At 43.8% G+C, this 15,448-nt stretch overlaps 1 protein-coding gene and 1 long non-coding RNA gene across 7 annotated transcripts in view; one reads left to right on the top strand and one right to left on the bottom strand.

The window, feature by feature from the left end:
- LOC147011072 (phospholipid-transporting ATPase IB-like) overlaps positions 1-15,448 on the top strand; it is a 169,486-nt gene that overhangs the window by 79,962 nt on the left and 74,076 nt on the right. For all 5 annotated transcript variants that reach the window (XM_085859049.1, XM_085859051.1, XM_085859047.1 and 2 more), the window contains 3 exons: positions 5,375-5,502; positions 10,572-10,683; positions 11,596-11,761. In XM_085859049.1, the coding sequence (XP_085715175.1) occupies positions 5,375-5,502; positions 10,572-10,683; positions 11,596-11,761 (406 nt within the window). The remainder of the gene's footprint in view (positions 1-5,374; positions 5,503-10,571; positions 10,684-11,595; positions 11,762-15,448) is intronic.
- LOC147011073 (uncharacterized) overlaps positions 1-15,448 on the bottom strand; it is a 32,350-nt gene that overhangs the window by 9,677 nt on the left and 7,225 nt on the right. The window lies entirely within an intron of this gene.

Genomic DNA, 15,448 nt, shown 5'->3' with positions numbered 1-15,448 from the left:
CATCCTGGCATTTCACAGACAGGGTGACACATCAATGGTTGCACCATCCCTTGGATGGATGTTAACCTGTGTTCCTTCTGATATCATTAGTTAGTGGATGTGAAAGATCCCACACTGTGCTTCATGAAGAGTAAGCATGTCATCGCCGGTACCTGGTTACCTTACAAGTTACCGTCACCTTTCATCGATCTTCAGTCTTGGCCAGCCGGTTCCAAAAAGACATAGGCCCAAAATTTTCCATGGCTGACCCCAGAAGGTGGGAATAATTGGGCCCATTTAACGTATTAGTAGTAGTTGTAGTCGTCGTCGTAGTAGAATGACGAGAAGTAGTTTTAAAGGACTCGTAACATGTAAGGTACAATTCACGAAACGAATCGACAATGTCTGAATATGTTCAACATGGAATAAAAGTCTCATGATTCCCAAATGCATCAGCGGCATGGCCGCACTGTTGGCCAATGATGCTACTCCGCAGCCTTGCGCTGCATACGATGATTCCCAGTTTAGATATACAGACAGACATCATGAAAGAGGTGACATAAATGGTTGTTGAAGCCACAGAGGAAAGTAGTGCTGTATGTATGGGAGGATGGTTCATCGACCGAGAGCTTATGAGTTAGGTTTGGGAAGGAAACCTTGTGATTAAGAAGAATAACATGTGTTCCTGATGAAGGAACAAGGCAAGTGAAGTGCTCTTTAAATTGTTACTTAAAGCTTTTAAAGTAAGAAGCAAATTAATTAAACTTATAAGAATGTTAAGTGCAATTGGGAGGTATTGAGAAAGAGAGAGATAAAGAATGAAAGAAGGAAGGAAATTCAGGCAGAATAATTTTTTTTAAACCGAGAAGGGGGAATGATATGGAGTTGAGGAATGTGAAAGGACGACATTTGGGATAAAGAAAGCAGAACGAGGCACGCAGCTTCAGAGCAGACAGAATTTGCACACCCACTCATTGGCATATTGTCAGGTCAGGTAAGAGTAGATCTGTGACTTGCTATAGCTACCATGTAAACCTGTACTAACCTGTTTCATGGTCCGGTTATCAGCGACTAAACCAAGTCCCCCAACAAGTTTCTTGGTGACGAGGGTGTATGATATGGACACCCAGCAGTATTAAAAACAAAACCAGTCAAAGGGCGGAGGAGCTCCTTGTGAGCCAAAGGCCATCCATTTCTAGTGCCCAACTGTGTCTGTGGACGTCCTCCTTCAGTGGGTTACTTTTTATAAGGAAGTTGGTGGCAGGATTTGCACTCCGGCCACCATAAAACACTTCATTCCACAAAACATAGCAAAAGCAAAAATAAATCTGAAAACTCACTCCTCCTTCTGTGCAGCTTCTGTGCCTTGTTCTTCTGCACAGCCTCCCTTCACAGGGCAGCTCACTGGATGACGGGATTGGGGAAAAGCCTTCGAGACCCCAATCTTTCATGTTAGGAAGGAGACCATGGGATAACCTTCCCAGGTCAGATTGCGGTGGTGTGTGTCGGGGTGGTGTTAAGGTGTCCTCCATCAGACGGTGGTCTCCTTGGGTTAACCTGAGGTGGTCGCTTCGAGTGGGTGCCTGGAATGTCCTTTCCAGAAGAGGATGATCACCTGTCTCTGTTATCATCTGAGCTCAAGCATTTGGACATCAGTATTGCAGCACTCTCTAAGATTCTGAGAGCAAATTGGGACGAGATCATAGCAGCTGGTTACACCTGTTCTTGGTTTGGTCACTTTGATGGTTACCATGCCCAAGGAGTTTCTGGAGCTGTGTCCAATAAGTTGACTCCAATGATAATTGAGGTAACACCGGTGAACGAGTGTATTATGAGACTAAGGATTCGTCACTCGTCGGGTGTCATTTCCCTGGTCTCTGTTTATGCTCCGACTGAGGGGAGTGATCTCACCATGAAGGACGCATTCTATGTCACGCTCGAGTCTGTGGTTGATCAGTGCTCCAGGCAAGATACAATTCTCGTCTTGGGGGATTTCAATGCGTCAATTGGAAGTGATAGGGATGGTTATGAGACTTGTGTTGATCCCCATGGGTCTGGAACTATGAACCAGAATAGCACTAAGTTCCTTGACTTTGCAAGAAGTCATGAACTTTGGGTGGCTGCTTCATCGATTTCAGTGCCCACAGGCTCATCGCTGGACTTTGTATTCCAACTCTGGCGGTGTGGCAAAGGGGATTGACCACGTGCTCATTGGATGGTCGCTGGAGGATGATCCAGAACTGCAGGGTCTACCGGAGTACTCAGTTCCTCAATACTGAACACCGGCTTGTTGTCGCAACTCTGAAGTTACAGCTTAAATCCAGGGGAATGGTACCATCCCAGCCTAGGCTGGATGTTTGCAGACTTAAGGATGAGAAGGTAGCTGAGGAGTTTGCGAACAGGCTGAGTGGAGATTTGAGGAGTCTGGGTGCTTTGGGAGATCCCGAAGAGTTGTGGAGTGCCTTCAAGACCACCATCCTTGATGTTGCTGGTGGATGTCTTGGAACTCATCGTAGGGTGAAGAAGAATTTTTTTCTCTCAAAGGACACTGGATACCATTGACCAGAGTCACAGGGCTAGGCCGAATTGTAGAGCTGAGCTGTTCAGGGAGCTGAGGCGTAAAACTGTACAAGCACAAAGGTTGGACAAGGAGGCCTATATGTGAGGAATCTGTGAGGGGGTAGAGCATCACCTGTTGTCAAATAATTCTTGTCCTGCTTACAGAGGAATTCACGCATTGCGTTCATCCAAGCCCATCCCTCGGTGTACTGCAGTTAGAGCAGAGGGCGGGGGGGGGGGGCTGTTGACAGAGGAGTCCGAAGTGAAAGCTTGCTGGGCCGGTTATTTTGAGCAGCTGTACCAAGCCAATCCATCAGCTGTCGAGTTGAATGTTAGGGGTGTTACAATCACTGTTGCTGACCCTCCAATCAACTGTGGTCCACCTTCCTTTGTGTACCGGTTGAAATGGGGTAAAGCTCCAGGGATCTATGGCATCCATGCTGAACTTCTCAAGGCTGGTGGAAATGTTGTACTTGTGTCATTGATGTAGTCCTGTGCTCTGCCTGGAACACAGGCATCATCCCGACTGACTGGAAGAGGGGCCTTGTTGTCCCCCTCTGGAAAGGGAAGGGAGATCGCCAAGACTGCAGCAACTACTGAGGGGTGACGCTGCTCTCAGTGCCGGGCAAGGTCTTTGCTTGGATAATTCTTGAGAGGGTTCACCAAAATCTGCTTGAGCACCAGCACAAAGAGCAGTCAGGCTTTATACCAAAGAGGTCAACGATTGACCATATGGTTGCACTTTGGTTCCTAAACGAATGCAAATGATAGTTTCGGCAGGGGCTGTTTGCAGCCTTTGGTGATCTCTGCAAAGTGTTTGATTCAATGAATCGGGATGCCCTCTGGAGGATTCTCGGTCTTCGTGGGTAGCCACCAAAACTGATCAATCTGATGTCTGAATTGTACTCAGGTACTGATAGTGCTGTGAAATGTGGTGATACCATCTCTGCCTTATTTCCAGTTGATTGTGAAGTTCTTCAGGGGTGTGTACTGGCACCCACACTTTTCATCACTTATATGGACTGGATTATGGGGAGGATGTCAGAGAGATGAAGTTGCAGTGCATCGTTTTGGAATGTCAAGATCTCTGACCTTGATTTCGCATATGACGCAATCATCTTTGTGGAGACTCTAGATATCCTTTTGGAGGCCCTCGAGGTGCTGAATGAGGAGTCGGAGCTGCTGGGATCGCAGGTTTCCTGGGTTGAAACTAAAATCCAGGTTTTCATTGACATCTTGGATGCTGCTCTCTTGTCTGTACCTGTTTGTGGTGAGGATGTTGAGGTCACGGAGAGAATCACTTACCTCGGCAGTGATATTCATGTATCCGCAGGCTGTGAGTCATAGGTGAACAGACATCTGGGTCAGGCCTGGGGAGTCATGGATTCACTCATTCACTGGATCATGGGGTGTGGCGCTGTCGGTACCTGTGCAGGAGGATGAAAGTCTGAGTCTTCAGGTCCTTGGTGCTTCCTGTCTTGCTCTATGGATGTGAGACTTGGACTCTGGCCAGGATTCTGAGGAGACTTAACTCCTTTAGTACCAGGTCTCTTCGGAGAATCCTTTCGCTATTACAAGTTGGACTTTGTGTCCAACGAGCGGTCAGATGAGATTTATTACCTGTGTAGTCCGATGAGCATCAGCTATGGTTGTATTGACATGAGGATCATTTTTCTGATGCTGATCCTGCTTACCAGATTCTCTCAGCAAGGGAGCCTTGTGAGTGGGAGAGGCCCACGGGCTGACCACGTGCCTCGTGGTTGCAGCAGGTTGAATGGCATCTCAAGGAGATGGGGATGGGCCAGACATCTGCCTGGGGGATGGCCAGATGGAATCCCCTGGTGTACCGGGGGAATGTGGATTCAGTGCTGCTCCGGCGCATGTTCCTATACCTGACATGACCTGATGTACCTCGTGGTTGCAGCAGGTTGATCAGCATTTCTAGTCAATGGGTATCGGCCAGGCATCTGCTTGGGGGATGACCAAACGGAGGCCCCTGCAGTACCGGTGGAACATGGACACAGTGACACACTGCTCCGGCGCATGCTCCCACACTTGACCTGACTTGGGGGGGGGGCGGGGTGGGGGGTTGAAGACTTTGGGTTGGAGCATGGGAGGGGTTGAGGACTTGGCATCCACTCCCCCAACCCAACTCCATCAAACAACATGTTTAGGGGGTAAATTGCTGAACAATAGTCAATTCATGTGATATTTAATTGTTCTTTGTACAATATTATTGATGTCACATTTTACATTATCGATAATATTACATTAAAAATAATAAAATTGTGACAATTAAATGAGACTCAAGAGGATGTTTGCAAGTGCTGTTTGTAGTTGAAAATGGAATATGCACCAAGGGATACCAGCGAGTGGAAGCTCAATGGTGTTCAGCACAAAGAGTATGCCAGAGGGTTTTGGACAAATGTCCAGACTCTGCCATGTGCCAACTGCATGAAAATATGCAAACATTTTCTTCTTTAATGGGGACTCTGCCCCTGCTTGTCAATCGTGCTGCCACTTAGTGCTTTAAGCTCCAATCTATTGCGAAATTGATTTGAGTGAGTTTTTTTGTTTGATGAATTTTATTTCATGACAGGATGGCAGTCCAATGTAATTTCCCAGTGGCTACAAAGCAATCCGGCTTAAGTATCATTTTCTTAATGGTTTGGAAGCAACTTTTAACGATTTAAGTACGAACGAGTAAGCAGTGAGCAAGAGGTTTCCGAAGAAACTTGTCACTAAACTGTCTTATCTTGTTTTCCCCTAAAAATGTTGTACTTACCCCCAAATTGAGAAACTTTTAACTGTGTACCAATACTCCTTTTTTACCCAGAGCCACACGATGACAAGTGGTGCACTTACAGAGGAACAACTTCAAGCATTGTCAGGCCGACTTGAATGCGAAGGACCAAACAGATACCTTTATGATTTCACAGGCAACCTCAGCCTGGAAGGAATGACGTGAGTTACATTACTCTCATCATCTTTTGAATGACAAGACACAGGCTTGTAGGTTATCCTTTTTGAAGGTTGGTTATATCATGATTACAGTGCCTGGCAGGATGGTGCAGAAGCAGTGCATTTAAGCTGCCTATGTCTTTATTTGATTCATGGGCAGAAAATAAACAGCTGGATTAGTGTTTCACAGGCAGGGCATCACACCACAAAGTGTGTGCCTCCCTCAGACGGACGTTAAGCTAAGAACCTGTCTGCTACCATTAGCTGGTGGACGTGATCTTGAAAGATCCTATGGTGCATTTTGTAAAGATAAGGTAAGTTATCAGTGGTTCATAGTTTTCCTGACCAAAATATGCCACATATTATACCAGAGTTTGCTCGAACAGATGATGATGATGAAGTTATCGCCAGCAGCCTGGCCAAATTCTTGCCATCTTCAATCGGCCATTAAGGCCTTGCCACCCGGTTTGTTAAAGACTTGGACCAAAAGACTTTTGGGTGCCCAGCTCAGATCACGTGTGAAATTTAACATTAAACCTAGCTTCCTTTTTTAACTTGCTCTCGGTGTTGAACTTCAGGTCATACATAGAGTAAACCCTCAAATAACACAGGGGTTAGGTTCCTGGAAAATGCCGCGATAGTGGAAACCAAGGGCCAATAGGAAAAGTGGGGATCGGTTTCTGGGCTTCAAGAAAATATAGTGGAAGGTCGGCAGCAGCTGCAAGCATATTCTGCTTAAGAAAGAAGAAGACGGAATGAGTTCTGAGCTATTGCAGAACAATATAGTGCTCATCCTAAGTTGCCTTGAGAGAAATATTGAGTCAATCACAACAAAGTCTGGAAATGACATCATATGTCGGTCAAACTTTTGACCTGAGTTATTTTGGCAGAGATTGGCAATTTCTTCAGAGTTCCAGCGATACCTCACCTGCTCTTCGTGAAAGACACCATGGGATCTTTAATAACTACCAACGACCAGTACAAGTAGATGGCTCCTCCAGCTTAGGCCTAAGTCACATTTGCCACGGCGGTCATAGGGTCTACAAAATCTACAGCCACTATCAATTATAGGGCGGCCGCAGTATTTCCATGGTCACACAATGTAGCAGTCACATATGTTTTTATTTTTCGGGGAGCCGCACGGCGTATTTATAAATTGTGGAGACCGAAAACGTGGGGTTGCCGTACGGTCTTTGATTTGATGTCGCACGGTGACCTTAGGGCGTTCCTGCGGCGGCCATATAATTTTCAAGGCAGATGACTGCAAGGCGACCACAGGGGGGCCCTAAGGCAAACGTGCGGCTAGATGGACGGTAACGAGTGGGTTCTTTTTTTTCTTTCTTTCTTTTTTTTACCAGTTCTTTTGTTTCGGCTTGTCGAATTGCTACGGCGAACGTAGAAATGAAAAAAGTTATAACTCCGCGCTATAATTCCACGGTGACCCCTACGGCCTGTAAAAGATAGCCAAATGGCGTAGGGCCAACCTGAGGCCACCGCAGAAACTTGTGTGGCTGCCGCACGTTTCTGTCAATTCAGAGGGCGTACGGCCGCCGTATCCTCGCTGTCGAGCAAATGTGACTTAGGCCTTAACGTCCCTCTGCTGAATGGTGTACACATGTTTTTTTCTTCAATGTACAAGAATATATAATTACAAAAAGATTTCCTACGTAATTATATGCACATATGTAACAAAATATAAGCTTTGAATTTTTTTTCCATCTACTTAATGTGGTCATAATTTCAGTGCTAATAGTCACATCCACTTTCTGAATGATGAGGAAACATGCAATAAATAATACTGAGTGGCGTACGTTTGATGTTCCATTCGATTCTGTTCCATTGCTGGATTTAAATGTTACCATTTTTTAAAGTTAAACCTCGTGTTGGCTTTACGGTTAAAGTGGCTGGCTTAAGATATCAGGATCTTGAGTTTGAGCCCTTGCCGTACCATTGAAATTACACCAGGTGGGTTTAATCACCCTGCCATCCTTCTGTGGTTGACAAAATGAGTACCAGCTTACTGAGGCAATGAGCCATTCGAGTATCCTGCGTCGGAGTGGCCACCCGTCCATAACTGCACTCCTTCGCCAATGAAACCGCCTCGGCAGCCCTATGCGCCTCACGGTGTGAAAGGAATGGTTGTTATTTTTTCCAAATACAGTAAGTGATACCCTATAGTATTTTGATTAAATGACCAAGCTCAACACAAATTGATACATCACAAGGTCCATTTCATTTATATAAAATAGGAAACATTGCAACGTACAGGTATAGTAGTGGACAAAAAAAAATTGAAACACCAATGTGAAGTCAACTAATGGGGCATGGAGCCACCACATACAGGCCAATACGGCCTGTATGCACCGTGGCATAGAGTCCATCAGTGCCTAGAGTTCTGCAGGAGGGATGTGGCACCATTCTTCCACAAGAAGGTCAATCAACTCACACCTGTTTGATCGAGGTGGAAAACGCTGTCTTAGGCGTTGTGTCAAGAATATCCCATAAATGTTCAATTGGGTTTAGATGTGGTGACTGAGAAGGCCATGACATATGGATAACATCAGTCATGCTCATCAAACAATTGGGTGACCACACGTCAGACACGTGCTCTGCAGATGGAGGAAATGTCATTCTGGAAGACACCCCTTCCAGCAGGAAAGAAATACTGAAACATGGGGTGAAGATGATCACTCAGTACCATTAAGTAGCGATTGGCATTGCCTTCTAAGGGAATGAATGCATCCAAACTAGGCCAGGAAAATGCACCCCACAATATTACAGAACCACCAGAATCCTTCACTGTTGGAACCAAGCACTTAGGGTTGTAGAGTTCTTTAGGTTGGTGCTGCACATGCACGCATCCGTTTGTCAAGAACAAAGTGAAGGAACATCTCATCTTCTCATATCACATTTCTCCACTATACGGAAGTCCATTTCTTGTGTTCTTTGCACCACTAGACTCGCAAACGTGCTTTGCCAGGTGTGATGAGTGGTTTGTGCACTGCAACCCGACTATGGTATCCCGCTCCGTGTAGTTCTCGTCAGACCGTTTATGATGAAACTGCCTACTCGTGCCCCAAGTTGAAATGTACAGTCAATCGATCTGCTGTTGCTCGCCTGCTTTGCTTGCACTTCAAATTAATGCACGGATATCATGATCCTGGAGCATGCGCTTCCGCCCACTGTTGTCTCTTGCTGATGATATCTTTCCCTCGGGGTTCCATGCCAACATCACCTTGGACACCGTTGCTCATGAAACATCAGCAAGTTGAGCTGTCTTTGTCACTGAAGCTCCTGCCAAATGTGCCCCAACAATCACCCCTCTTTCAGTCACTGAGGCCTCCTCTTACAGCCAAGCTCACCATAATTATAGGCAACTAGGTCTGTGAAAAATTTTTGTACATGACCTTAAGCATGTTGGGATATTGTTTGTTTAATTAATACAAGGCCACACCTGTGTGGTAGCCATTGCTTTCAATATACTTGGTGTCCCTCATTTATCCAGGTGTTTCCATTTTTTTTTTGTCCACCACCTGTATATATTGATTGGAGCGATTATCAAGATGAAAAAGACCTTGGGATGAAAATTTGTACGTGGAACGATAAACTGCTTACTGGGGATTTACTGTATCATTTCATAAAATATGAATTTTCACGGATCCTGAATTGCTCATAAAATGAAAATAAATTCATCGGTATGTCCTGTTTTGTTAAAAAACGAGAATAATTAAAAATACATCGGTACGTGGCGGCGAACCCTCGAGCATGTGGCCACCTGCGACAAATCAATCTTTAATTGACCAATTAGTTTGGAACGACTGGTCTGAATCGTGGTGAAATATTTTTAATTTTCACTTTTTCATCTCCCACATTATTTTGAATACATCTGAAAGGTCATGCAATATGAATTTTTTTTATTTTTTTTATTTCTTCTGTTTATGAAAAATCTAAAAACTGATAGGTATTGTGCACCAATTTCTGACGAATCGCGTATAACAGCAGAGCTCCGATCTGCATTTTCCTCGCCCTGAAAAACTGCCAACACAATCTCCGCTTTCCAGCACTGTTCACGCTGGCGATGTGGGCGAGCAAGTCACTTCATCATTATAAGCTGCCTGTTGCATACATCATCATGCTTCATTGAGATATTGAGATGAGTGCAGCACAAAAATATAATTTGTCGACGGTTTTTTTTTGGTTATTTTTTTTTCTTCCAGTTTATCACAATCAATTAGATTAATGAAACAAGTCAAAAGCTGTGTTTTTAAATTTTGGGGAAACCGCTTTTGTTTTCGAAACTAGTGAACGAGGGTCGTCATTTGCTTTGTAAATAATCCAAATGTCAACAGACTTTCATTTTCGAGTACACATATATGGATATCAGGCTTATTTTTGGGTGCCCAGCTCTGATCACATACAAAACCTGACATTGACCTATCTTTCTTTATTTTTTTAATTTGCAAATTCTCTCCAAGATAAACTTCAGATCACTTTTGTACAAATTATATATTCCATATTTATAATCATAGTAATATGAGTTCCCTTACAAGGACTTCAACACAGGAGGCGGCAATTAGGCCAATCAAGCCTGCACTATGGTTGCCAACATACAGTTGTTTGTCCGTGTCCGATCCTATTTAAATGCTGAGTGTCAAGCAAGTAAGCAGCACGTTTTAAAGCCTTGTGGTATGACTTGGTTGTGGTTTGAACCGCTGACCTACAAGACTCGGAGCAGATGCTCTAACCATTATGCTACCAGTCGGTTATTTAACATGTCATGAAAACTATGAGCCAATGATAAAATGCAATGAGCTTTGAGATTTTCGAGAACATTATAGTACCTACCCTAAGTTCTCTTGAGATAATTAAGAGTCAACTACAAAGTGTGGGGTGACATCATATTTACTGTAGATCAGACAATACAGGTGAGGCAGATTATCACCTCCCTAAAGTTAGGGAGCCAGTTGAGTTTTTATTTACAATCCAATAACAACATGGAAATTACAATAGCTTGCTTATTTACTACACTACAGTCAAAATTCCGAATGAACCGGTACCTTGTACGTGCACAGGGTGTACCCACTGGGACCTGAGCAGCTACTGCTGCGTGGAGCACAACTAAGGAACACACAGTGGGCGGCTGGACTTGTGGTGTACACAGGTCATGACACCAAACTCATGCAGGTAAAAAAAAAAAAAAAACACAAAACATTTGCTTCACCTACAAACCACCTTTATGACCATTCATCTATTGCAGAAATAAATCCACAGGTGTGCATGTTGGTATTTTGAAGTACACGAAAAAGTAACGATGTAAGTGAATGACCTTAAAGAAAATGCATATCAGGAAGTCCTGGGGCAACGATTTATGAAAACACACCAATATAATTATTATCAACCTGTTAGTTGTGCATGCATTATGTATGAGCATTGGGATGTGATTAATGTTTTGTTCACTCAACGTGCAAAAGCAAACAGGCAGAATGACAATTTTGCTCTAAAGATATACCCTGTAAACAAAAGAAAGGTGTTTCAACATATTTTGATGAACGCATCACTCCAATTGCTATATTATTGTTGTGCATGCAGAAATCTACTGTACATATAAATAATAATGGACAGGCAGAACACTGCTATGCTCGGTGGTAATGCAAGAGTGGCGAACTTAAAAAATAAAAAAATCACATATAACAAGGGAATAAGGACCCCTGAACGACGTTCCTTATTCCAACTCCCCCCGGAGATAGACATATCACGGATGTCAACACAGTATATCCTATTTAATATATGTGGTGAAATACTTGATTGACTTCACATATAGCCTGTGCATTTATTAATCTTCCCTCCATTGCCCTTTGACATCCTTCTCAAATGAAAAGGGAAATGCTAGGTGGAGAAAAGGACCCCCATTCTAATTTCCTTCCCTTTCTTTTCCTAAATTTTCCTCCCCCTCTTCGAGCAATTTCCCTTCTTGTTTAAAGTACATTGAAATTACGAAACCTTCATGCTTAACACTAATAACCACAAAGTCATCTTTCTGTAAATTTGTCTATTTAAAAAAAAAAATGCCACACAACATTGATCTTGTTTTGGCAGAATACTACAAGTGCTCCACTGAAGCGCTCCACGGTAGAAAAGGTGACCAACCTGCAAATCCTTATCCTCTTTGGCCTTCTCCTTATCATGGTCTTCATCAGTTCGTTTGGTGCATGGCGCTGGACCATTTCTCATGCAGCCACGGACTGGTACCTGGGATTTTCTGGTTGGTGATTTTGCAAGAGAAAGTTACTGCTGACAACACCCCACTGTTTCAGTACCAAAGTTGGTCTCTGTATCGAGCTTCTCCCAATAGGAAGTAACACCTGCTTATTATGTCGGTTTGGTGCTCCAGAGACAATAGAAAAAGAAAAACCAATTTGTCCAGGTATTCTAATATGAATTTGGAAAACTCTGTCCTTCAAATGGGAAACAAAACCAGCCATCTTACCTGTGTATAGTAATGGTCCTTTGATCCCAACCTTGCACTAACCTTGTTTAATATTAATTGAGAACAATTATTGTTTCCACACTTCCAACACTGACAATCCAGTTCTTCTGCAATTTTCATGTACTGGTCGTAATTTTTTTTGTATGCAAAATCGAGGATTCACAGCAGAGTGAGGTGACAGTGCAGTGGGCAAGAGGTAGTTGGGCCGCAGTTGGACCAAACAAGCAAAGGAATGAATAAATAGGAAAACAGGAGGGAGGAGGGGTAGAAACAGTAATGTGCATGTAAGAGAGTTGGATGAGGTCAAGTTAATGAGGTCAGAAAAGATCAAGGGTAGAAATGGGGGATGACATGAGATGGTGGTGTTCAGTCAACTTGAAGTCTTGGAGGAAAAAGTGGGATTCAACTACATCCAGAAGGCAGTTCCACCAACAGGCAAAAAGAGGGGCAAAGGAGTGGAGGTGGACATTGAGCCTGAATTTTGTGAATTTAACCAAGAGGGGGATACGAGAGAAAACAAAAACGCTTGTGTTTTGGAGTTGAGGGACGTCTGAGCACTGGGAGAACAGAAGGAGTAAGATTGGAGGAGATGCTGCGAGAGGTCACCAACCTGGCTGAGATGTGACAAGCCTTGTGCTTATGTCTCATTACAGGAGATGCCAATAATAATCAGCTTGGGAGATGTTTCCAGAACATTGTAGAGGTGACGTGAACGAGGAACAAAAATTGGCCAAAGGTGCTTCCTTGAGGCAATTCAGCCTCAACTGGTAGAGGATGGGAGAGGAAATTATTCCATTGCTTTCAACCCATTGACAACATGAGTGGAGGAAATGACAAAGTCAGGTATGAAGATGGCCTTTTATGCCGTGGCAGCATCCCTGCCAAGAAGAGCAGGCTTACAGACCGTGTTGAATCCAGGAACTATGTCCAGAGAGAAAGTCCTGAACATTATTTTGAGATTCAGGACTTCTTCCTATTTCTGAGAAAGAAGCAGAAGCAGAAGCATGTACATAATTGAGTGACTGGGACAGAATCAAAACTGATGGTCAAATATCAGGCTATTTGAAAAGAGGAAAAGATGACATCAGCAGCGATGATGGATTCTGTGGTTTTGCTTGCAATGCCTGAAGGAAGCATACTAATCTGTAGATGAAAGGATGCTATCTTCCAGGCAGAGGGAATTGGTGAAAGGTGAAGGACAGGACGACAGGTTGAAAAGGGTGACAAAGTTGTTTTCAGTCAGGATGGCCTTCAATGTTGAGTAAGCAAGCTACTTGACAATGACTGCCACTGCCTAGCCAGCAGGATTCAGTTTACCAGGAGAGTGGATGGAGAGGATATCCACACAGGGAAGGATAAACCAGTGCATGAGAGAGAGAGAGTAGGCTTTTGTTGAAGCGTGTACCCCTGCGGGATCAACATCAAAAGCTATGGAGATGGCAGCACAAAATCACTTTTGGGTGGGCAGATTGCAGTCCCGACTAGTTTGCCTTTGCAAACAGACATTTTTTGAGCATTGAGTTTGCTTCCTTACAATAGCCAGACATATGGTCTTTGACAATAACATATAATCAGAGGAGCCAAGACAGGTAGTGGAGGAAGAGGAGAGGTTGGATGGAAAGTTTGTCATTAACAGCTCCAAATGGGAGGGTATGCCATCACCAGAGATGCAGGTAGGAAAGTTCACAGATTGAGCCAGTCCCATGGAATGGTAGAAACCTTAGCAGCAGTGACAATGGCTGATTGTTACACCAACAACTCCCAGCCAACTGGCATGGTGCCAGTTAAAGTCACCACAGGTGAGGAAGAGCGACTTGGGATAGTTGGCGAATAGTTGATCCATGTTTGCAGAAAGAGAGGCAAACATAGAGTCAACATTATTGTTCAGATAATTTTCCAAAGTTAATTTGGTGATTCTCCAAAATGAGTGAATGAACACATTAAACGTTTGCTTGGTTGTTAGGGTTAGAGACTCCACGGTATCATTCATAGTATAGGTCAGAGTAAGCTGGTATCCTGGAGTTAGCGATATAATTAGCAGCACTGTACCTGCAGTAGGTACCCAGATGGAAACTAGAGGGGGAGCACTCGGTAGAGTGCAAAACCTCCACCGCCAATACTGCTGGGTCACTTAAGTGAACCTGATATCCTATTCATTGTAGGTCAAAACGGATCAGACTCTACTGAACCACGATTGAATAAACTAAACGAGATCGAGGCGCATGTAGAAATGCTAAAAAAAAAAAAAAAATCTAAATTTTTTTGAAAAAAACTTGCAAAATTTGTTTTTTTTCTCGAACAAATTTTTTTTGGGGGGGGGTTGGAAATCACTTAAAACATGTAGAAATGCAAAAAAAAAATATTCAAATATTTTTCAAATAAAATCGAATTTATTATTATTTTTTTAATTTTTTTGGGACCAAGTCCAAAATCTAATGGCATGATCCTTGAACCATACCTAACCCCCCCCGCCCCCCCCACCAAGTTTCGTCAAAATCTGTCCAGGAGTTTTTTCCGTAATACTGTTCACAAACAAACAAACAGACAGGGGTGAAAACAGTAACCTCCATCCATCTTCGATGGCAGAGGTTAAAAATACATTCAGGTCAGGTCAGGTATGGGATCATGCAATGGAGCATCGCGTTGCACCATCCACTTTCTGCCCATACTCTATGGGCCTCTGGCCATCCCCCAGGCAGATACCTGGCACATCCCCATCTCCTTGAGATGCCAATCAACCTGCTGTAACCACGAGGCATACGATCAACCTATTGGCCTCCTTCACTGATGAGGCTCCCTCGCTGAGAGAATTTGGTGAGCAGGAACAGCGTCAGGAAAATGAGCCACATGTCCATTCAGCCGCAGCTGATGCTCTCGGACTATACAGGTCGCAAATCTCATATCTCTATCTCTATCTCTATCTCTATCTCTATCTCTATCTCTATCTCTATCTCTATCTCTATCTCTATCTCTATCTCTATCTCTCTCTCTCTCTCTCTCTCTCTCTCTCATCTCTCTCTCTCTCTCTCTCTCTCAGCAACCGCTCGTTGGACACAAAGTCTAACCAGTGATAGCCAAGGATTCTCCAAAGAGACCTGATACCGAAGGAGTTAAGTCTCCATCTCAGATCCCTGGTCAGAATCCAAGTCTCACATCCGTAAAACATGACTGGAGGATGATGGACTTAAAGAATTGGACTTTCATTCTCCTGCACAGGTACCGACAGTGCCAAACCCCATGATCTAGCTTATCCATGACTCCCCGGGTCGAACTCAGAGGTCGACCAAGCTCTGGCTCACAATATGCGGTGACATGAATATAACTGCCAAGGAAATGGAATCTCTCTGAGACCTCAACATCCTCGCCACAAACACATACAGACAAGATAGCAGCATCCAAGATGTCATTGAAATCTTGGATCTTAGTTTTGATCCAAGAAACCCGTAACCGCAGTGGATCTGA

Source organism: Eptatretus burgeri, chromosome 16, assembly GCF_056783735.1.
Source record: "Eptatretus burgeri isolate ZD-2024b chromosome 16, Ebu_testis_v1, whole genome shotgun sequence".
Classification (NCBI taxonomy): Eukaryota; Metazoa; Chordata; class Myxini; order Myxiniformes; family Myxinidae; genus Eptatretus; species Eptatretus burgeri.
This window is presented reverse-complemented; position numbering and strand designations above follow the sequence as displayed.